The sequence below is a fragment of the Anabrus simplex genome, chromosome 1 (assembly GCF_040414725.1).
Source record: "Anabrus simplex isolate iqAnaSimp1 chromosome 1, ASM4041472v1, whole genome shotgun sequence".
Lineage (NCBI taxonomy): Eukaryota > Metazoa > Arthropoda > Insecta > Orthoptera > Tettigoniidae > Anabrus > Anabrus simplex.
In genome coordinates this window covers 1,398,895,081-1,398,920,759 of record NC_090265.1, presented here as the reverse complement: position 1 = coordinate 1,398,920,759, position 25,679 = coordinate 1,398,895,081, and the positions used below count along the sequence as shown (strand labels likewise).

General features: G+C 37.8%; 1 protein-coding gene across 9 annotated transcripts in view; it reads right to left on the bottom strand.

Moving 5' to 3' along the window:
* LOC136858365 (integumentary mucin A.1) overlaps positions 1–25,679 on the bottom strand; it is an 86,439-nt gene that overhangs the window by 23,209 nt on the left and 37,551 nt on the right. For 7 of the 9 annotated variants that reach the window (XM_068225525.1, XM_068225523.1, XM_068225524.1 and 4 more), the window contains one exon: positions 1,210–1,288. Coding sequence is in view for 4 of the 9 variants with exons in the window: in XM_067137850.2 (XP_066993951.2) it covers positions 1,210–1,268 (59 nt within the window). In the remaining 5 variants the exon portion in view is untranslated. Of the gene's footprint in view, positions 1–1,209; positions 1,289–16,997; positions 17,179–25,679 lie in introns of those variants that run through there. The other 2 variants (XM_068225526.1, XM_067137852.2) reach the window with 2 other exon arrangements.

Genomic DNA, 25,679 nt, shown 5'->3' with positions numbered 1-25,679 from the left:
TCCATGTAAGCGGTGGATGATAAAAACATGAAGAAGGCAACGGGACACCACTGCAAGAACTCTTTCCAGGGAAGCAATCATGGATAGATGGGAAGAATGAAACGTGACCATTGACCATGGACCTCGGAACCCTAGATCCGGTAGGGAGGAAGCGCAACTGGCAAGAAGATCTCTCAGTTCATCATCAAGCGAAATTCTTGTTTCAAAGGACTGAAGAATACCATTAAATTAGGAATTTTGAATGTGAAGGCCTTGTTGAGGTATATTAGTATGAAACAGGAGATGAGGAACAATATCATCTAGGTGAAAGGCAATGGGGATTTCTATTTGTTAGCGAAAACGTTACTTCGGAATTTATATCTGCAAATGGAATTAATGTTTTGCTTTCAATAATTATTTTGTTTTCTCAATATTCGCTCTTACCGTATAATTGATTAGTGCATTTTATTTCATTAAAACCTGCTTCTCGTAAATAAGATTTTCTTATCTTAATCAGATTAGTTAATTAGCGTTTTTTTAATTATTTAAATACCGGTAGCTTACGAATCTGACCGACCCTTTCACGCATATTTCGGGGGAGCCTTCATTCGATTCATTTCATGGCTAGTTGTGACTTGAATGAAGGTAACTGATTTTTACCTTGAACTGAATTGTGTTTGGTAATGTTTTCTGCATTTTCTGGTGTTTTTATCTACCTCAAACCTGCGACTTTAACATTCTTCAGTTTCTTCTTAAATTGTTGTAAACGTTCAAGGAAGTGAAGAGAGCGGCAGAATAGAGAGAATAATGGTATCAGCGACAAGCTTTGCCTTCAGTGCATGATGCCGCTGCTGAAGAAAACAAAATTACTAAAATGCTCTGTGAAATTTATGTAAATCGACTCAGGACCATTCAATTCTAGGTTAAATTCAAACTCGCGCTTTAAGTTAGGAATAAAGCATGTCGTATCCTTTACATGCGAATATTAGTAATAGGCTTCATGAAAATAAAAATAAAATATAAAAACTAATTACTCGATTGTTTCAGCAACAGACACAAGACTATAGTGAAAGTCGTCAGTGAGTAAGGAAATTGAAATAAATTAATATATAGGATATGAAAACCTCAGAGGGACTATTTTATATTAGAGAAAACATATTTAGTAAATCATGGCTAAGTGAAGACTATTCTATACCTGTTGAGGCTAAGATCTGTTCTTTGTATACTTACATGCCAGCGTTTTCGACATCATCGTTTAGAGGAGAATATTGGGATGTATCTCCTGTCATTTCAGTCCGTTAGCCAAAACCTGAAACAATTAAAAAACAAGTACTTTTAATTAAATATTATAATTCAGTTTGTTTCTACTACACAAAATATATACAATAGATACAATCCCCCTTCCCAAATTACTCCCTCAGAAAATAATATCTAAATGTGTAGCTCTATTGGGATAAGAATTGTTCCCTATGCAATTGTCACTCCAGAAGTACACCTCCCTGGTTCTCCTCAATTTCCTATCCGAGTTCATATTGTAAATAACTAACTCCTCAAAATTCACGAGGAATCTGCAGAAGCACAACAGAACAGCTGTTACACCAAGATAAGGAGGGAAATTTGCAAGGAAATTACATTGTGACACACCATTGAGCCATTTCTTAGTAAACATAACAAGCATTATCATGGCTGAGAAATGATGTAATGGATGCAGGAATATTCTCACGTAACTGGAGTGTGTACCGAAGAGAGGATAGAACGGTAGGAGGTGGAGTATTCATTTTGGTGAAAGAATAATTTGTAAGCTACAAAAGTTTCAAGATGACAAACATCAAATTCTAGGTTTAAGGCTCATGTCATAAGATAATAGGCAACTGGATGTCTTTGGAGTGTACAGACCGGAAAGGGTAGCGCTGAATCTGTTTCATAATTATTTGGTAAGATAATCAGCTATGTGGGAAACAATATGGAAAGGAACGTCATTGTAGCGGGTGACCTTGATATACCAAATTTCAATAGGGTAGGTAATGCCAACGACAGGAAGCTTGACCAACAATTGGCAAATATGTTTATATCGGAAGGGCAGCTGATTCAGAAAGCCCACCGAATACGAGGGAACGCCAAGTGACCGACTATTCAGAACTTGCATCAAGATATTCGAAAATGTAAGTGAATACTCATAAACTATATTTATTCACTTGCCGTGGAGAAAATATACTCTAAGAAGATGACTTTCTAACGTAATAACTTACTATTGCCTAGGACAGTGTTGATATCATGAGACAAGGGGAGAAGTGCCTTGTCAGGTGATAAATGTAGCCGGGTTGTTCTAAGAACAGTGAAGGTGGACAGACTAAAATTCCATAGAGGCTAACGGTACATTGAGCAGGTAAAGAGGGAACAGTTTGGTAAATCCTTTGCGTAGCCACCTTTCTTTTCAAGTTCGGGAGCATGTCCTTGAGCTCATTAAGGATATTCCTTTAACCAAGCATAGGACGGGAAGAGTGAAATAATTCCTAGACAGCCGTCAGAAAAAGTAGCACATTTGACCGAGATTTCAAGAGGGCCACTTTGCCGCAGATCAGACCAGCTGATAGAATATTATGTAAATATAGAACAGGGTCACAAATTACGTTGATAGAGTGAGGTCATCACCTGAAGTGTGTTAGAATACATATTAATATTAGAGCTTAGAATTAAGTTGAAGAAGAGTTTTTTTGTGTGTATAAATAGGACGTGTGTCATTAGTGTAAAATGTGCAAATTTGGATATACACCAAACTTCACCATGACAACGCAGATATTTAAAAAGGCTTAGACCCAACAAAAGTGCCATGGATCGCATGGGAGAACCTGTCTTATGCAGCTTGGAGAATGTAAGAACCAGATCATTGAAATTTTGTTTTAATAAATATGTAAAAATTAATTATATCCGTGACCAGGCTGTCATACGCTAGAGATAATTATGCCTACTTTGCTTTGTTTTAGATTTTGTAAGGGACAGCTAATATTGCTTTAAATGTAAAGTTGTAGGTCACGTACCATAAAATTACGGGCATGTCGTGAATTAATGTTGAGGGCCCAACATTAAGCCATCTATTTGCTTAACCTGTATTGATTTTATTGTGTTCAAGATTTGGAATACCTACTGTGTCGTTTAATGATCTAAATTTGTATCTACCGTGCCCAGAATTTCAAAGTACTCTTGAAAATAATAAAAACTCCAACAATAATAATATGAGGTGTCGCGAATATACATTTTATAGTGTTGGATCGCAACAATAATAATGATAATTGTCATGATGTTTTCGACGATGTGGTTAACAATAAATGTTTAAGAACATTTATATAAATCAGGTAATTATAATAATATTAATAACTAGCAAATGTACCCGTGCTTCGCTACGGAATTCTACATTGTATACGGATATCGACGTAAATACTGTGCGCGCAGTAAATGAGATTGTTTTAAAATTGCATGTCTCTAAGACTTGTCCGAGAAATAGCATGGGGAGGTCCCCATACGTTGTTTCCAATGTAAAGTGAGGGTTGCGGAGTTGTGATGATAACGGCAGGTTCACTTGCCTACTGCCATTCACAATCGAGTTAGCAAGTTCACATTATAATTGCAGGCCCCGTTGCCTACTGCGCGGTCACAATCGATTTGGGGAATTTTAGTTACAATGGCAGATCCATTTCCTACTTTCAGACAGATTACAGTTGAGGAGATTTTATTATAATAGCAGGCAACTTCCCTACCACCAGTCAAAATTGAGTTGTACAGTTATCATTATAATGACGGGCCCTTGTTACTGCTGCCAGCCAGCTTACTGCCAGTCACACAGAATTAGTGAGTTTCCATGAAAATAGCAGGCCACTATGCCTAATGCTAGTCAAATTTTAGATTGGAACATTTGTTTATAATGGGGGGCACCCTGACCTAGAGCCAAACACAATAGGGTAGGGGACTTTCGAACAAAACTGCATGATCCCTTGCCTTCTGCTAGACAAATGGAGAAGTGAATTATTCATTGAATGGTAGGCCCGCCTTACTAATGCCAGGTACACAGGAGTTGGAGAAGGACCCCATTCCTACTGCCAGCAGTCAAAGTCGGTGTAGGGAGTACTGATTACAATAGCAGACACACTCTTTCTCGATCGCTACAAATCGACATCAATGAATATATATAGATGGACATACGAAGGTACATGCATGTTTACAATATTGCAGACCTTCATTTACAGATTAACTGCTGCTAAACGGTACGTCATATTGACAAAGGATTATACCGTAAGGCGGAGTATTTAGCGATCTAAATGGCTGGTCCTATGATATTTTCTCGCATCTCATCTATTCATGGTTCAGATTGAGTCAGAAAAGTTGAATAGGTTGAAATTTGTGTAAGATTATCTTACATTGCATTACTTTTCTGATAATTATGTGACATAGCATTTGGCTCACATATGGGTACTGGGTGGGCAATGTTCGTGTAGAGTTTGATCATATTATCTTTCCTGTAAGTGATTGAAAGTATGAGTTATATAGGTAAAGAGTCCAAATTTACTTAAAATCGAGAAATAGAGACGAACCTAACGTATAAGCGATACAGATATGACAAAATGTCATAACACCAAGGTTGAAGATCACTCCTAATTCAACGAAGATTGTGCCGTCCGTTATGTGATAGGACTTCCCGTTTATCCCACGAAATACCTCGAAACGAAGGTCTGCACCATCATTAATATTGCTTCTATATTTCGATATCCTTCGGGGATAAGAAATTCAAAAATTAAAGATCTGTGAAGCTTTTCGTTCCTTGCAGGCTGAAACGTATAATTTTGCCAAATTTCAATTTTCGTGCTTGTCTGGCAGATTATGCTGCAATCTGAATTTTGGCTGAGGGGGTTGAAAATTTGACTTTCAGGAAATTAAACCAAAAAATATGCAGACGATCATTATTACCCCTCAAACGGGTATCTGTACGAAAATTTCACCAAAATAGCCAATGTACAGGCACACACAGTCGTTACGATTTTATTTATATAGATAGATAAGGAATCTGCTCCACGTAAAACACATTTTGGCTACGTCCGCTGGACTTAACCTGCAAAACCAACCGTTTATGATATCTCACTTATTAATCCTCCTGTCGAATAATTCACATGAGAACAAAACTTTTAGAAATGGATTTCCATTAAGGATTGTAGATTTCGATCAATTTCGGTTGTGCATATTTTGAGGAAGTGCAAAATCATGGTTCCGGTTTCGGATAATCCCCCAGTAAATCTAGGTATTCAGAAATAATATTGGCCCTAAAACCTACACAAGGACAGGTGGATTCTAAATATCACGTTTGGTAGAAATATATTCAGTAGTTTTCAAGTTATAAAAACTCATACAATCAAACCGACAAACGGACACCAAAGTTAAGAAATATGCAGATGGTCATTATTACAACTGAAACGGATAACTGTACGGAAATTCCGCCAAAATAGCCAATGTATAGACAGACGGTCGTGGCGATTACATTTATATAGATGACAGATAAGCATGGGCACGTTTGAAAGTGCAAACCTTCATTTCGAGATTTACTGCTCCTAAACGGTACATCATACCAACAAACGGTTTGCACCCTCAGACGTAACTTTTATCGCTCTACATGTTTGGTGTTAAAACATTTTCTCGTATCTCACATATTTATGGGTTCGATTGAGTTACGATATTTGAAAGGGGTGAAATTTGGGTACATTTTCATCATTTTACATTATTTTTCACTTACTTATGTGGAAGCTAGAATCATAAAATTGGGTTCGCATATAGCCGTTGGTCGTGTCAATGTGCATGCCAAATTCGATGACTCTACATCTCCTATAAGTGAGTCAAACTAAGTAATACACTTGTATAAAGCACAAAATTTACGAACCATCGAAATATACAGCCAAATCTACCCTATAAGGGAGAGAGTGAGATACGACAAAATATCACAGGACCAAAGTTGTAGATCACTCGAAATTGAACGGAGATCGTGCCATCCATTTTGTGATAGGACTTACCGTTTAGCCGCGAAATACCTCGACACGAAGGTCTGCACCGTCAAATTGCCTATATTTCGATATTATTCGGCATAAAAAGTGAAATATTTAAAGATCTTGGAAGTTTTCCGTAGGCTACCGGCTAAAACGTATAAATTTGATTAATTTCAATTTTTCAGCTCGTGTGGCAGATTGTGAGGCAATCTTGATTTTGGGCGAGGGGGGTGTTAAATTTAGCACTTCCAGGAAACTATAGGTAAAAAACAGGTGGTCATTATTACCCCTTAAACGAAATGCTGTACGAAAATTTCGCCAAAATAGTCAATGCACAGACACACGGTCGTTACGATATGATTTATCTAGATAGATAAGGAATCTGCTCCACGTATAACACCTTTTGGGCTATGTCCGCTAGACTTAGCCTGAAAACCGACCTTTCATGTTATCTCCCTTATTAATCCTCCCGTTGAAAAATGCACATGAGAAAATGAAATTAGAATTGGATTTCCAAACAGTTTGACCGATTTCCAGTCAGGTTAGTCTTGTACTTTATATATTGTGGGAGAGTAAAAATCACCATTTCGGTCCCCTATAAAACCCCAGTCCATTCCGGGAATTTGAAGTGGTATAAACTTTAAAACCTTCCCTTGGAAGGGTGGATGCTAAATATAAAGTTTGGTTCAAATATCTCAGTAAGAAATACGCTTTACACGTACCCGCTCTTGCGTTAAGTCCGGTGGGACTTGTCCGGAAAACGGTCTGTTAATGATATCTCCGTTATTAATCCTGGTATCGAAATGATGCACATGAGAAAAAAAGGTTTAGAAATTAATTTCCATTAAGGCAGGTAGATTTCCCTTAAGTTTGGTTGTGTATATATTGAGAGTGCAAAATCACGGTTTCGGTTTCGTATAAATCCCCAATTAGTTCAGGAATTTAGAAGAAATATTTGCCCTAAAACCTACCCAAGGACAGTTGGATTCTAAATATGAAGTTTGGTGGAAATATATCCAGTAGTTTTCAAGTTATAGAAAGACAGACAAACAGACCAACAGACAAACAGACAAACTAACTAACTAATTAATTAATTAACTAACTAACTAACTAACTAACTAACTAACTAACAGACACCAAGAAAACCTACCCTTGGACAGATGGATGCTATATATAAAGTTTGGTTCAAATATCTTAAGTAGTTTTCAAGTTGTAAGAAATCCGCTTTACACGCACCCGCTCTTGCGTTAAGTCCGGTGGGACTTGTAGCGAAAAACGGTTCGTTAATGATATCTCGTTTATTATATCCTGTTATCGAAATGATGCACATGAGAAAAAAAGGTTTAGAAATTAATTTTCATTAAGGCAGGTAGATTTCCATTAATTTCGGTTGTGAATACTTTGAGAGAGTGCAAAATCACGGTTTCGGTTTCGTAAAAATCCCCACTCAGTTCAGGGATTTAGAAACGATATTTGCGCTAAAACCTATCCGAGGATATGTGGATTCTAAATATGAAGTTTGGTGGAAATATATCCAGTAGTTTTCAAGTTATAGAGGAACAGACAAACAGACAAACAGACACCAAAGCTAAAAATGATGCAGACGGACATTGTTACACCTGAAACGGATAACTGTACGGAAATAACGCAAAATAATCAATGTACAGACAAACGGTCGTAACGATTTTATTTATATAGAAGAATAAGAAGATACCGTCGTTATTTGCATGAGTTATTTAACTGACTCAGTTGTGAATTTTACGAGGTATCCAACATAAGGTTAGAATAGGTGGATATTGATATCCCTGAGCGGATCCATCTTTGATTGACCACGCAGTAATAAAGTATTTGTGAATTTGTAAGAAATACATTATAAATGTGTTGCATTGTTAACGTAACATTGATTAAAACTGATACAGTGCCGATCGGATGTGTAGAAGTGAGTTGAGATCTGATACAAATGAAAATATCGAGCAACAAGAAAAATTAGAAAGAAAGAAATCCTCGCAAGAGGAGGAAAATATTACGTTGAGGTACCAGTGGAAATTATTTTGGTTACTAGAGATGAGCTAGTGAGTAAATGTGTACGAATAAGTAAAGAATATTGATGAAGCTTCGATGAAATAATCAGAGACAGAATAATGGAAATGGAAATAAGAAATGAAATACTCTGTAATAAAGAAAGGCAGATGTCTGTTTATAAATGCTCGAATACATGAGATAAGACCTCCGTACTCATATCCAGACGCACTGTGAATATTTAATCGATATTGAAATGATTCCAGATTGTGTACTCTGATATGAAGCAGAGTTAAATTGACACCCTATTACTTTATACTCTAAAATTACAACTGTGATTGATAATAATAATAATAATAATAATAATAATAATAACAACAATAATTCATGACACAGTAACATTTTGCTATGGAGGTTAAATAATGTTTATTTATGTCCGTGGATTTTTATTGACCTTTCATTCGTAATTTTGTCATGGGAAGATAGTATCGGACAAGTTATGAGGATCGGTCAACGGGATGTATTTTCATGCCTAGTCTATTTGTCTTTGAAGCTGATTTTCTTTGATGTTCAAGTTAAGTGACGTTCAAGACTTCTTTAAATTATTGTAGTGACCGTGACTTGGTCACATACACCGTCCACAGTGAGATATTACCATAGTCACTGTGACGAGGGAAATCAGTAGAACATCCGGTGACATTCAGTCATTGGAATGCCTTCAGCATCTGAGATACAATTTACAGTCAATTAGAACGTGATCTTGCTGCTTGATGTAAATACTATAGATTAGGTATGAAATCAGTAGAACATCCGGTGACATTCAGCCATTGGAATGCCTTCAGCATCTGAGATACAATTTACAGTCAATTAGAACGTGATCTTGCTGCTTGATGTAAATACTATAGATTAGGTATGATAGGAAGTATTCTTATCCAGGAGTGTATTTAGATGGTAGAGTTAGGATAATTGAGGTATAGCTGTCTCTTTCATTTTGTCACTTAGTTTGTTTTATGGTCAACGTTGGAGGATTCACCCACGCTATAATATAAATATGAGGTCAGTAACCTTACGGGAAGAAGACAACTTGGTTACATTTTTAAAACAACATTTCGCTTACAGTAACCAAGAAAATTGCAACTGAGTAGTTAAGTCACTGAACAGGCCTCTGTAGAATTGTAAATAAGTAGGACTGTAAGTGTGTAGCTGTAGACTTAAGATATGTATTTATAATTGGGAAAAACACACAAGAATCATGCAAACTCAGTAGGGAATGTGTACCGGTAATGATAATATGTAAATGTTAGGCAGGTCTGTTCAGTTGATTTCGTTATGAGAATTTCTAACGTAGAGGATGGATGGTGAAAACACGGTAATCGTGAAATGCTCATGGGTTACATTATCTTTGAGTATCCTTCCGATATCAGATGACGAAAGGTCAGTTGAGACCATATTTAATGTTACGTTAATTTAAACATTACTAAGATGTGGGGAGCAGTAGACTCCCGAACTCACCCATATTCTCAGGAAATTCCTAATTATTTTTGAGACCAGTGGAAATATATATGATTCAATGTACAGTAATTCTTTCTATAATTCTTAATTTTTGGTAACTCTCAGTTAAACTAAATATAACTTTTACACTGCTCAGAGATATTTTATGTAACAGTCATTGTATTTGACGTTATAGATGATAGGTAACTAGATTACGTCAGTCATTATTCAATATTCCAGTTCTGTGGTGTCAGTAATTAATATCAATTTAATTAATCAATTGTGCAGGATTCTAGCTTATGGCGTAACCTAACAAATGATGGCTATTTTACAGTTCGAGTACATGTAATGATTTTATTTGCCTACTAATTACTATTGATTTTAATTAATTTCGATTGCAATACATTGATTAGTAAAATTGAACCTGGTCCATTCTCATATAGTAGTGATAGTACCCGTAGTACTTATGTACCAGAACAAGAAGAGGAAAATCAAGCCGATCGCGCCCCTAGCAGGTGAGAGTCTCAGAGCGGTAAGAATATTCTCTTACATAGAGTCGTGGCAAAAGAATGATAGAGAAGATTACCGCTGATTAGATATTTCCCAGGGCACAAAAATATATTTGCTTTACCAACTGAATTAAATACCTTTTCTGCACTTTATATTCTGTTTTAGGTACCTTTTTCCAATATTTGTACACTAGCCAAGGTACTTACTCCCTTCATTTTTGCCCTTTATATTTGAAATGATTATCTACCATGTCTCTTACAGACATGAAAGTAACAAGATGATTGCTGGTACAAACAGGTGGGAACAATGGCAGAAGGGTACTCGGAATGAGGAGATAAAGGCTAATTTAGAAATGAACTCGATGGATGAAGCTGTACGCATAACACGGCGTCGGTGGTGGGGTCATGTGAGGCGAATGGAGGAGGATAGGTTACCTAGGAGAAAAATGGACACTGCTATAGAGGGTAAGAGAAGTAGAGGTAGACCAAGACGACGATGGTTAGACTCAGTTTCTAACGATTTAAAGATAAGCGGTATAGAACTAAATGAGGCCACAACACTAGTTGAAAATCGAGGATTGTGACGACGTTTAGTAAATTCACAGAGGCTTGCAGACTGAACGCTGAAAGGCATAACAGTCTATAATGATAATGTATGTATGTATGTATGTATGTATGTATGTATGTATGTATGAATGTATGTATGTATGTATGTATGTATGTATGTATGTATGTATGTATGTATCTACCATTGCTGCTTACAATAGTCCCTAAATATTCAATTTTGAATATCATTTAGCTTTGTCTTACCCATGTAACCACTGTTCATTCTTTGAAAGCACCGGGCGAGTTAGCCGTGCGGTTTGGGCGCGCAGCGGTGAGCTCGCATCCGGGAGACAGTGGATTCGAAGATCACTGTCGGCAGCCCTGAAGATGGTTTACCATGGTTTCCCAATTTCACGCCAGGAAAATGCTGGGGCTGTACCTTAATCAAGGCCACGGCTACTTCCTTCCCATTCCTAAGCCTTTCCTGTCCCATCGTCACAATAAGACCTATCTGTGTCGGTGCGACGTAAAGCAAATAGCAAAAAAGTAGCATTCTTTGAAAGCTTGTCACCCCCGTTTATAAAACGTTACTCTTGTATTCTGTGGAATTTCAGATTCCACTCTTTATTACAGTTTTCTGCCTTATTAAAACTATGTTGCGCTTTGACAGATGTTAATGCGAATAATTCTCAAAGCCTTTCGATTGGAAGATATAGTTAATAAACAATAAGAATTATATAAGTGACAGTTTACTCCCCTATTTAAGACCCAATTTTGGAATTATCTCCCCCACTACTAACCCATCGTTTACTTTGATAGAACATTTAAATTCCGAATATGAATGTCAATTGTTCTTATCATTTTCTCTGATACTCCGATCTGTCTCAACAGGAGGACGACAGCTCGTCTATTTTCCGAATAAAAGGTTTTCTTAGTTTTAAAATTTTGCTTCCCACAAAAATAAAGGTAAATAACTTACTCCATAAGTTCTAATAAAATCGGTTGCAGGTAGGTGCAATTTGCCTCTTTTCTTTTTCATGTATTTATCCATTATGGTTTCTCGTGCCAATATATTATCATATTCCCTCATTCTTTCCTGAATCCTGATTGGATTCTCGACAGGATTGAGCACCCGCCTGTCCAATTCTTTAATCTTTTCCCAAATATCCCTGTATATATCTCGTTTAATGTATCTAACAACTTCAACCCTATATTGTGACCGTATCGGCACAATTAATATTTATTTCAAGGGATATGCTTGGTAAGAAAGCAGGCAGCAAGCTTTCTTTGTGTGGATGTTGGAGACTTCACCATGATGTGCAATAGGACGCCCGCCAGAGAAGCGCCCCACACGCCCACTGGGTGGCTTAAAGAATCCCCGAACTAGGCACACGTCATAGAAGAAGCAGCAGAAGAACACTATTTAGCGACTCCATATTGGAAAACAAATGCCAGCGTACAGCGATGCCAAAGCGATCGGGCTAAATTTAATGTATTTTCGGCGTAAATAAGGCTTGATTAACAAAACTGCACCCGTCAGAGCAGTGTGCTGAATTTTGGTGGAATTATAAAGTCAGGAGTTCGGATAGAAAATACTCTTCAAGCGAAAGGCGTTGGTAAACAACCTATATAACTGCGTTAGCGTACGGACGCTTCGTGTAAAGCCAGATGCCTTCGGGGACTCCCTACTTCCCCTCCAAGCTGATTAATTAATTACTGCGGATCCGCCGAACATATTCAACTCCGCATGGCATAGCGCACTTGTGCATAACCAAGTCACACAGTCTAGGGTATTGCTAATTTCGACAGGCTGGTTTATCCAGGAGCAGTCGAAATAAGAGTGGGGGATGAACTCGCTAGCCACCCCTTCTGCCGGCTTCAGTATAAGGTTTTGCACTTCCTAAGGAGCATCAGCATTCGGTGAGGAGCTTTCGACGGGAAACGACGGCCGGTTCACTATCGAATTACCGCTCCTTTGTATACTACGTGAACAAAGCGGGAGTGAAATTTTTTAGTTTTTTGGCTTATAATTTGTGATAGGCAACAGAAGATTATGGTAATGAGATGTACTTAAGATATCGGTTGCAAAGTAGACTAAGACTTCGTGAAATATGAAGTAGGGTTTTGTATAGCAACGAATACAAGGTAGTACGCAGAACTTCTGTAGGAGAACGCTCTCGTAGATTAACAATCAATAGCCGTAAGAATGAACTAGTGAGAGGGACAGAATCACAGTATTCGAAGACATTATTCGAAATAGGTAGGGTCGACGTCTGACAAAGAACTGTATAAATCTACGCTGGTTTCTGAACAAAGCGCAGGTCAGATTATTAACTGATTAACAGGCAGTGAGAAGTGTTCCTGAACTATTAAAACATACAGAAGATAGGGATAGAAAATTCTGCATCATGCGGATGCTGGGAATGCCCGTATTAGCAGTGCAATTGGGGTACACTAGCTGAAAGTAGCCGGTATAATCATCTCCATGTAACTGGCAGTGGGTAGACAAAGAAGTAGTAGGAGTGAATGGTGACACGTGAGCAAGAAATCGATGAATTGTGTAAATTACAATCTAATTTCAGTGATCCGTGTGCTACTAAAATGGATTACGCGAGACAAGATATGGAACTTCTGAACTCCAGGACTCCAGGATCCGGCGCCATGGAGTAATCCAACATGGGTAGGCCTCCGGAACTTTCGGAGGGGGCCGAAGTCATCAACCGTTGAGTACAAAGTTATGTTTCTATTCCAATGCTAGTATTTCCCTTTGTAAATAACAGTCATGAAGTATAGGGTTATTAATAACACGATTAAATAGAGTAAATCCGCCTAAGAATGGTCGGGAATCCTTTTATTCATTTTGGTTTTAATTAATTAGATACGGGAAGGGAGTGATCCTATGTTAGTGTATAGAATATGGGACCCCTTTTAGTGGCTATATTTGTATGTTATCATATTTTGTTTATTTAGTGCTGAGAAGGAATTGAGGGGGAAAAGGAGTAGAATGCTATGTAGATTAATGTTGTAGATCTCATCTGAGCAATTGCCTAAGTTACGCAGGGATTAGCGAGGTGACAGAGTCATCAACAAGTGCCCATATAAAAGGAAAGGCTTGGGCTAGAATCAGCACTATGTTCGTAAAGATAGAATTAGTAGTTTGTTGCATGGTAATATAAGTTTTGGCTGTAACTGAAGATGTTCAAGGAATGAAGTGCCGAGGGTTGAACCCCTGTCCTCCACCACACTAGTGAGGTTACACGTAGAAGGTCTGTTAGTGGTTTGGCAGGATTTAATAACTTAATTTTTATTTTATTATTATTATTAGTACTATTATTATCATTATTTTAATATATATCTTTTGATCGATGATTACATGCCGATCTATTTTAATGGCAAGTTATTGTTATGCCAATTACACAATCTATACCCACACGGGTGAAATTAGGAGACGTTGTTCTTCGAGGAAAGGTGATCGGAAGTGTGAATGATGATACGAGTGGAAACGAAGGGTTAAATTCCAAATGCGAGTATAATGAGGGAGTTTTTGATATAATCGGGCTGAGTAATTGAGAAAAAAGAATAAAATAATTATCATATTGAGGTAATTTGAGCAGGTGACCCTGCATTAGCTAATTTGAATGATGTTAATGGCTCGGCGACGGCCGGTTGTGAGCGTGGTGGATTAGTCTCGCCGTGGTGCGAGAGGGGAACGGACTTGGGTCAGGATTTATGGCCAGAGATGAAAGAGAACTCGCCTTGTTAAGAAAACGTTTCTGGTAGAATGTTGCGTTCTACTGTGTGAAATAAGACACAAAATTTATGTAACTACTACACACTGTCCATTAGCCTTGATCCGGAAAACAATGTAGAGAGTAACTACTGTACGAAACATGATTAGCGTAGTTAGGGTTTTGCATTACAGCGCCCTGGATGGAGACGACCAGAGTCTCAGGTTCAAACCTCGTGTGAGCACAGCAGGGATCAACAGCTCACTAAGATAGCGGGTTACAACGGATTAACTACAGCCATTGTATTTATTGGTACATGTGTTTGATATATTTCTTTTCCAGGATGTGTTTTAGTTTACTTGTAATCGATGTCGATTTGAATCTAGACTTCGTGAAAGTCCACTGGTAGTGATTGCAAGTGATAGTTCGTTGTTCAAGTCTGTGTTTAATTTTATATGGAAGACTTGAGTCCATTTATTTTTCTTTTCCGTGATTTAGTGATGGATTTCTGATATGGTCAGAATGTTCGGTTAATTATGTTTTAATATTTACTTTATTGATTACTTAAGTTAGCCGACCATTCAAAAAACGGACATTTTTCTTTTGTGTAAATAGATTTTAATGTGTAATACGGGATTCAGTCCCATGGAATACTCGCATTGGGGGAAACATGGCTTGTTTTGTTTTTGTGAATATGGTAGGGTCATTTTATTGTGTATGTCGTACTCAGTGGTTTATGGTAAACCGGGTGATAGCACGCACAAAACAATCGCGATAATACACAAAACAATCTGTGTAGCATACATCCAAACCAATGTTGTCTTTATGTAAGCAATGTAGGGCACAGGCAATTCAAAGTGATAGTATGTGAAAAAGTGAGGTCATATTAACAACCTCTCGGTTATTCTCTGTTTTGGTAGAGAGGGATATGGATATTAACGTCTGTGTCAAAAAGGAAAATTTATTGGATTAGAGATAGTACCAGCTAACGTTGCCGTCCACATAGATTTTGTCTGTGGAATGTGGAGGTAACAGCTGATGTCAATGGCAGCACGGATTTTTCCGCTGCTGAAATAAGTGATTGCTTATATCAATTGTGTAATAAGTATCAAGAGTGTATGTAAATTTTGTATATTTCACCGAATGAATAGTAAATTGTTCTAGACTATTTCGTGCCTATCTATACCGAAAAACATGCATCCAGAATCCTCTTCCGTTCATTGTTGGCCTTTAAGGTAGTTTATGTTTGATAGCCTCTTTATGCCGCGAACGGTCTTCGGCCCTGAGGAGTCCGGGTTCAGACCTCAGGAACGGGAGAGTAGCTTTGACCTAGCTGAGCCGTATGGCCGATAACTTCTCATGTGAGTGGATTAAATATACAATCCCAATGAGGAGAAATCGGCACAGGCCAAAAAGGTCCCTTGACTATCGACTTCCGTGGAGCATGGTCCCATGTGTTCGTTACCCGAAAGGGTTGGTTTGTTGTCACATGGTCCTATGAGTCATGGGGGACGGTGGGAAAGGTTCCAATATAGTTACATGGATCAGATCATTCAACACGTTCCTTTTGTACATAATATACGATTCCTTCTTGCTGTGATCTTGGTAATCTCGCTCAGTCAAAAATCTTGATAAATATTTTGACTGTACTTCCTAGAAAAGTGCTATTTTTGTCTACTTCCTTCCAAAATTCATTGTTGATACCTGAAATTGCTCTTGGTTTCCTTTCAATTCCTTTTTCTAATAATTCCCTACTGAAATTTCCTTATCTAATTTAGGCAGGGTGCACTCCAGTCACCTCGAAACTTCATCTTTTCTTCTATCTAGTTTTCTTGTCCTGGAGTTTATTTACACGTTTTCATCTGCAGACAGGTTCACATTCCCTATCCTAGGCCTGGAGACACAGAATAGATAGTGGCCTGCTTCATAAAAATCCTCCGAATAACCGAACATTTCTAGCAGATATTTTCTGAATACAAATTTAGTTATGATATAATCTGATATGAATCTGATGCCCATACACTCCCATGTGTAGTGGTGAACTGCCTTGCCTTATGCTTGAAGAATGTATTCGAAACTGTCAGTTTCATACTATCCCATAAGCATTTCTATTAGCTTCGAAACCTTATTCTCTAGTTCTCGCATTTGTATCCCCCATTAGTACTATTTTGTCCGTGACGTTGACCCTGACTCTGACGTCACTCAGCGCTTCATGAAACGCGTCAACTTCATCGTCATCTGCAGCCTCACAAGGTGCACAGACTGAAGCAATTAGCGTCTTAATTCACCCAACTGTAAAATCTACCCACATCATTCGCTCATTTACGTGACTAAGATAAACTATGTTACCTGCAACAATATTCCTGATGAACAGTCCTACCCCACATGCTACACGCCCCCCTTCCCCTTCGGTTTTAATACCCGTTAGGAACACTTTATTGTCTTGTATCTCTTTCTCGTTTCCTCCCGTTACCCGAATATCGTTAACTCCTAACACATCCTGATGCATTCTATTTGCTTACTCACCCTGTTCTACTTTCTTTCTTCCATAAACCCCATTAACGTATATACCTCATAATACCCCATAGTTCCATTTTTCTCGCCAAGTTGTTTCCAATGATGTCCTCCGTTACTCACATAGGTCCGAGCGTTCTGAGTCTGGTCGGTAGAAATTATATGAAGAAGGGTACTATTCTACTTACATGTAGTTCCAGTGGTGGTCTCTCCTCTAACGCGTTAGGGGCCAGCAGTGGACTGTATAGTCCCAGCCGCCTGAGCAGTCAGAACTGCCACTGTACAGCAACAGCTATCCCCACTCTCAGGACCACCTACAAGGTCATGGCTAACGAACTGGGGAGTGACAACAGTAACCCACTCCACGAACCTCAAGAAAAATCATATCGAAAACAAAATATGCAATTAACTACCACAAATTTAATCTGCTATAAGGCGTGTATTTCATAGTAAAGAGTATCTATTACCAAAAGGATCAAGATTTCAAGATCTTTAGTGATGACTCCTACCCAAATAATACTGAAGAACAAAGAGACGTTTCAAGCAAGTCTTTGATCAAAACTTCACTTTAAACTCATGAAAAGCGTAATTTTGTGCAGAAACGAGGGAGGTGTAATTGTATTTCTCTCAATGAGATCAAGCAGAAATAATCAGAAAAAATCTATATGTGATGGTAATTTTTAAAAATTATTGATGTTTTTGACTGAAAATTGACGACTTTTGTTATTCTTTAGAAAAAGTTTAACTACATGTTTAACAAAAAGATAAAAGATTTAAGAGAACGTATATAAGAGGGAACTAAACTCAAGGAGACAAGCAAATGTAAAGAAAAACTGCATGGTAAATCATACATCTGTTACTTATCATCAGCATTTCCTTTTTTTCAATAAAACTTTGTGAATTGATGAAAATAGTTCACAAGCAACTTTAAATAAATCAAACGATATGAAAAATTTCAACTTGTTTTTCTTTTCTAATTACGGTGCACGATGTAAATTTCATGAACTTCAACGTCCACAACTAGTACAGCCCACCATGTCTATTATTCCATGGGGTTGTTAGGAATGCAGATAATAAACACAATTTTTAAAAAATATAGAACAGTTGTAATTTTGAGCTGTTGCGACTTCGGATATGCTACATCTGACAATTACGTCTGGAAATATCTGTAATACTTCAACTTGAGTTTCTATTGGCTTAAACTGACGTATCAGCCAGCGTTCATTGGGGCAAGTACGGTACATTTTGGCAGTCAAGCTCTTTCTTTGTTGTGATCACACTACTGGTCCTGTATTGTACGAGCAACCACGTGAATACAATGTGAAGGATTCCTTGGGCTTACAACGTTTCTATGACAGGCGACATAAGGACAGAAATGAAAGATATATTTGAAAGAAATTAAACTGTATTCTTGGTTAGTATCATCACAGCATGTGCTGCAACATACTCTTCTGTCAGCTGCGTATGCTGAGTCCAAGACGTGGACTACCACTATAATAGACTCAGTTACCCCTTTTCAATGGTTGGTTTAGTGAATGTCAAGCCTTAAGAGTTTTGGGGCTGCAGCCAATAGCCAACGGAGTAGCCTGCTGCGTTGTCAAGGCTATTTCAGAAGCTACTATCCTAGCCTCTGCTACTGTCAATACTGAACACCTGATCAGTGGAGATGGTAGCCTAAGGTTTAGCAAATTAAAATCCGGCTTTGTGGCAAAATGGTTAGGAAGAATGCTTGCCTTTTGGTACGATGGCCCCGGTTCAGTTCTCAGAATCAACCACCTCGTACTGTTAATTCCCCTGGCTTGGGGACTGGGTATTTATGACGTTTTCGTCATTCATTTCATCCTCATTAGGCCACCACCAAGCCTATACAGATGTCATGCACCATTATTATTATTATTATTATTATTATTATTATTATTATTATTATTATTAAATACAAATTTTGAATTTGACAGCATTACCAGAGGTCGTTCGTATCGTTCACTGGTTTAGTAGTTTCCTCGGGAGATCAGTGGTGGTGTCCGACCTATGATCACCTGAAAGATTGCATTTCATTTTAGCAGATCTACCTATAAAAATAAAACTATATTACTCTTATAACAGCAGCCCTGTAGTGTCTTCCTACAAGGATGTAGAAGTAACGGGAGTGAAATGTCAGCACTCTGTTATCAAATACTGTGTAAGGTGAGGAAGTATGTACGATGAGGAACGCATGGCTGTTAGTTAGCAGTGGCGATCTGATAGACCGAAGCCTAGCATGCCTATCCCCCCCCCCCCCGGTCCCCGCACCAACCGAGCTTACATCAGCAGGGCGCTTGAGGTGGGTCGAGGGGAGAGGGACGCAGTCTGGGCTGCGATATCTTTCTTCTATGCCTTGCTCTCAGAAATACGTGCGGCCTTTTTTTCCCATTACTTTGAAGTTTTTTTAAATGGAAGAATGTGTTATATGCTTACATTATAATATGCTTTAGATTTCCATCGTTCTCATTTGCGGTTTGGGCTTCACCGATAGCCTTGGTAGCCCTCAGAATACGCCACTGTCTTCTGTATGTGCTACGACCACTCAAGTGAAGATTGCAGAAGATCATTGCAGTTGACGGTAATATTACGAGCACATAATAAAATAGAAGCTATAGTGTGAGAATCGCTCAGAATTGGACATCCTTTTTAAGCATCTCCTTATTCTCTTTTATTCATTGTTTTCTTTCTCAAATGATAATTACACCTGCAGTCAACTAAATATTGACCAAGAGCAGAAAATCGACGGAGTGGGTTTATCGCATTACGAGAAAGTGTTGCAGAATGCAAAACTCCGGTTAGTATTATAACAAAGAAACTAATAATAATGTTATTTGCTTTACGTCCCATTAACTACTCTTTTACGGTTTTCGGAGACGCCGAGGTGCCGGAATTTAGTCCCGCAGGAGTTCTTTTACGTGCCAGTAAATCTACCGACACGAGGCTGACGTATTTGAGCACCTTCAAATACCACCGGACTGAGCCAGGATCTAACAAAGAAACAGACGATACTATACTATGTTACCGTGCCCAGTACACTCCCCTTATTGCTAATGAATTTTAAATGAGGCATTATTTATTTATTAATGTCTTTCTGTACATGGCGGGGCTCAGGCTATGAAGCCTGCTATTATGCCAAACCATATAATTATGCACCTGCATAAACATAATATACTGAACATTATAACTACTTAAAAATAAGTTAATTATAATTTAAAGTTAATGTGAAATTTAATTTGTATGAAATGTAAAGCATCATAAAATCATTTTAACATTTTAAAATTAATTTATAATATTTACTATTATTAAAGCTATATCTCGAAAAATATAAATTATAATGTTTCTAACCTTACATTGACATTTTATTCATTTAACTTAATAATCTAAAATTTAAGGGTACTTCTAAGAGTAAATCAATCTGAGTGTAGGTAAAATTTCCAGCACATTCTTCTGAATAGCTTTAGGTTGCTTATGTCTCTAATTTCAGCTATTCTGAAAGGAGCTGTTCAATTTGGTTGTGTTTCCATTTGTCATTTTACATGTGTTGTATGCTCAAAATGGAGACAATTAAGCTTTAGTTACTTTCCTTTGTAACCAATAGTGTACTTTTACTTCTTTCAAAAACCTTAACTACCTTATTCCTTCTCTAGTTCGCATTCATAAACGCGTTGCAGACTCAAATGTCATTTTATTTATTTTGAAAACTGGAATCTCTCTTGTCCGTTTTTAGTTCGTCTGTCATAAACGCGTTGCAAACTCAAGGGATACATCACATTGTAAGTTCAAGACCTGCTTTTACATACTGAACATCACCTGTCACTTGGCTGGGGTTACAAAAAGGAATCAGTTTGGATATGAACACGCCCTTGCACCACCGAACGCTTTCTGACATGGCAAGACCAGAGCACGCTTACAGTCACTAGAATCGCTAATTAAAGTATTCTTGATATTTCAAAAGGTAATTGTCCTATGTTCGAGTGTGTGTTATTACTAATGTTTCCGCTAGTGTTAGAAATTACTTAAGTTTCATTTAAGAAATGAAGTTAGAATTGATCTATCCGTTATTGATAACTATGGTAAAACGTATCCCAAAGTTTAATGAATCCCTTAATATTTAAGAATTTGAAAACAGGATATCGATATCTTCAATGAATTAAAAGTCATTTGGTGTAATATATTGGGTGAATAACCCTGCAAGTGTACACGTTCGTACAGACGTTTGTTTTGTGAAATTATTTATATAGTTCCCTATTTCATATTCTGTACCTGCAATTTATATATTCAGTATGAGCTGTGATAATGGTACAACTTGTGTTACAAAATAATTTATAAGGACGTGGGCTTCTTAACATCTTAAAGTATGTTCCCAACTTCATTTCAGAGTATGGTTCCAGTGTATGGGACCCTCACCAGGATTACCTAATTCAAGAACTGGAAAAAATCCAAAGAAAAGTAGCTCGATTTGTTCTGGTGATTTCCGACAAAAGAGTAGCGTTACAAAAATGTTGCAAAGTTTGGGCTGGGAAGACTTGGGAGAAAGGAGACGAGCTGCTCGACTAAGTGGCATGTTCCGAGCTGTCAGCGGAGAGATGGCGTCGAATGACATCAGTGGACGAATAAGTTTGAGTGGCGTTTATAAAAGTAGGAAAGATCACAATATGAACATAAAGTTGGAATAGAAGAGGAAAAACTGGAGCAAATATTCATTTATAGGAAGGGGAGTTAGGGATTGGAACAACTTACCAAGGGAGACGTTCAATAAATTTCCAATTTCTTTGAAATCGTTTAGGAAAAGGCTAGGAAAACAACAGATAGGGAATCTGGCACCTGGGCGACCGCCCTAAATGCAGATCACTATTGATTGATTCATTCATTCATTCTTCCAAGGCATCTATAAGATAGGATACGCAAGTATGCCATCCATTGTTGTAGTTCGTTGTTCATTGTACTATACATCGGTTATTGACGTGGAAACAACAGGACCCTGATATTTGTGTTAGTCAATGGATAGCGCGTCTCCATAGCAGCAACCGGAGAAATAGTCATATCAGCTGATTCATTTAAGTTAATATTTTCACAAATATTTGAGATATCGATATTCTGCTTCTTTCTGGTAACTAAAATTGTCAGAAATAAGTTCCGATGTTAAGAAAAGTGTGTTCCCAACTTCATTTCAGAATGAAATTGAAACCAAGCGCTAATGGAAATTGTGGCCAGACTTAGGTAAATAATTGTCTCAGAACACTTTCATTCCTTACGCAATATTTTGGTAACATTATACTTTCGGAGCAGAACATGCACGTACACCGTCCATTGTTGTTGTTTGTGAATGTAATAGCGACGTAAAAGCAAGGGAGCCCATGCCCGGGGGGCAAGGGGCGGCCATGGCCCTCCCCTAGCTTTCAGGGAAAGGAAAAAATATGATGAAGTCAGGTGTTTATCTTTCAAGAAAATGATTTAGAAGTCGGTATTACGTAGACGTGATAGGGGATACCATTGGTGTTATTCTATAGCGGAATACAAGTCGCCATTCATCTTCCAAAATATTTAAAATACTATGTACCCCCAGGTCTAGGCCCCCTCTACAAACTGTCATATGGGCACCCATGGAAGTAAGTATTAGAAAACTCGTTCCCCGAACAGTGCGGATTGTTAGCTTCTCTCTATTTTTTTCTTTGCAAAGCTGCAGCAAACTGTTTGAGAACAAGTAATTTAGAGAACCCCTTACTGCACTGATAATTTCGTCTTATAAAATGGAACTCCACCCCTGAAATTATATTTATCTCATAAAAAAGAATATTTCGAATGTTATTATCTTTTGTTCCATTCTGTCTTGGGTAACAATATAGCACTTCCATTTATAAGAAATGTTAGTACCTCTATAAAAATCCGTTACTCATTATCGTACGAAATTAAACTTACAATAAGTAAACTATTTGAAGTATGGCAGCAATGGTATATTATCAAATAGAAGAGGATAGAAAATCGACAAACTGCTCTACAAAGCACGTAACTACCTTTTGCGATGCAGATAAAATTTCCACATTTGCGATTCTAAATACATTTTGATATTCAGTGGAGGTCAGATGTTATTACAATCCTTACCTAATAAATTTTATACGTTCTTCAACAAGAAAGCCAACGACCGTATGAAACACCGGATCCCGTGAGATCTCCGAAGTTAAGCAACATTGGGCGTGGTCGAGAAGTGGATGGGTTGCCACGCGCTGTTGGTGGTATGTAAGGGAATAGTGCAGAAAGGAACTGGCCACACTACCGCACGTAAACTCCGGCTCAGGCACACCTCTGCGGAGGTGCGAACCTGCCTTCGGGCAGTATAACCCTTACCTTGCTGTTAATTAATAGAAATGTTTTTGTATTTATCCAGGATGCTACAGGGTAGTCCGTTGTTTTCAGACGCTGCTTCCGGAAAGTGTTCTTGATATTCGTTGATCTTAAACGTCTGGAATGTGTGTTACGATATTCTTATCTATAGTAAATTCTCTGAATTTGCCCAATGTATTTCGCCATTCGAGACGGTTCTTGGGGTTATTATCTATATAAATAAAGTTGTAGGGGATTTGCCGTCTGTAATTTCGTTTGTTTTGCCAATTTTTCAGATATTTATCCTTTTTAGGTCAACTCAAGACCGAATCGGTGGTTTTTATTTTTCGTGTCTGTTTCTTCCACCATCACAGATTAACTGCTGAATAGATCTCGACCAAACGTCATATTTAGAGTATACTTATCCCGGGGAATGTTTTGATATGCATATGATTTAAAAGTGTTTGAATAGACGGAGGGGTTATAGGAAAACAGGATAGTCCCTCCATTTTCTCTTATACTATTGATTTTCTGTAAAATCCGTGGACTGTACGTGAAACGTCTCTTCATTATAAACATCTTTTATGTTCATAATTTATCTTACTCTTCAAATGTCGGAGAAAATTATTATATTCTTCGGGTATAATGCTCTGCATTTAGTGACCGACAGACCGACAACAAACCTACAGGTTACCATAGCAACGTTTCTTACTGCTTATTATTATTTCGTATGGCATGCAGAGGGTAAGGTTACAAACATCTGACTGCTTGATAGCAGGGAAGTAATGTATTGCCATTTTCGTCATCATTCATGTAAACTCGTGGTTGTTCCTTGGGTAAAAAGCAAGAGAGACGTCAATCGGCCACTCTTCGGGATATTGGCGGAATATCCTTGATGGTTATAACCATCCCCGAATAGCTTAAGTAATAACACCATAAGTCATCTTCTTATCTGTTTACCTAAGAATCCTTGCGCCTGGATTTCTTCCTCATTGAGCATTTTCTTATGTCCATAACTTATACCATCACAATTTATTGAGGGACATTTGATTTTCCAATACATCCACTTGGTATTCAAATATTTGTCCTATCCAGATGTCCTCAGTTTTAATCCTATTTTCTATTAATTTCAACTTTCTAAGGACACCACGTACTCTTGCATGATGAAAAAATCGATTTTTTGATTTTGGCATCATAAAATTCTTCATTATTTTCTGAATCCAAATATATATAGTTTGTTGGGGTTTAGACGTCTAAAAATACCTTAAATTCGTGTTTTATTATAAGCGTCCCAAGCATCACGCCTTCTTTAAATGTCATCAGTGTACTGTTGGTTATCATTAGACATAACACAGAAGGTCCCTTGTTTAGCATCTTGAAAAATGCATGAATTCCTTGGTTGGCAATCCTGGCTGATGTTTAAACTCCTTGAAATATTTCTGCTTGCCCCATGTATTTGTATGCATTATTTATGTTGATCATCGTGTTGCTTAGATATCATCATTAAATGTTTGATTTTGTGGTGGCGAAACATGATCAGGATGAGGTAGACTAACTGATGGGGAAATAGATGTACATCAAAATTATTATGGTCTAGCTATCAGGAGAACTGCACCATCGAATGATGTACATGTAATGAGAAGGGCAGTGTGGGCCACATTTTTTCATAAGTGCTCCACAGACGTTCACCCAATTCACGAGCTCTATCCAAACGATAGTGACACTTGGTGTGATTATCAAAGAGTACTGATATCTGGTGAGCTCTACACTCATAAACATTCTCTTCCTGCAGCGGTAATGGCTGCCATTAAACCAATTTACAGAGATCTGAGTGACACAAAACTCCTCGCCAAGTGCTTACATGGTGGCACCCAGAATACTAATGCAAGTTTGAACCATTCTATTTGGGGATGAGCACCAAAAAATGTTCTCGTTGGGCATAATACTCTCAAGATGAGTATTTTAGATGCAGTAATCTGTTTCAATGGAGTTGTAACAGCTAGAATGAATGTATTGAAGAACTTGGGGATAAAATATGGACCTAACATGAAAAATAGTGTCATCACTGTTGACAAGGTGGAGAGTACGATATGCCCAAAAGTATGCTGAACAGATCACCGAAGAGGCCAGGATGAGAAATAGGAATATAAATAGGAAGAGGGAAGAATCAGAAGTGGAGGAAGATCATTATTATGCAGCTGGGATGTTCTAAAATACAGGTAACTCTCTGAAAAATATACTTTTAACTTTGCCAGCTGTTTCCCGTTAATACTCATTTTTCATGTTTAGGTACCAATAACTAGGAAACCATTTAAGATCAAAGGCTATTTTTTTGTACATTAACTTGCCTAATGGAGTACTTGAATGTTAACCTATTTTCATTTCCAAAAATAGTAGGCCTGGATTGGGAAGAGAAAAATTGGTACATGTTTTTGAATAAATTTGAAAAGAAAGGGTTCGGAATTTTTTTCTTGCATTCTGTCCCAATAATAAAGAAACAAAGTGGTTACTCATCTGCCAACATCTAT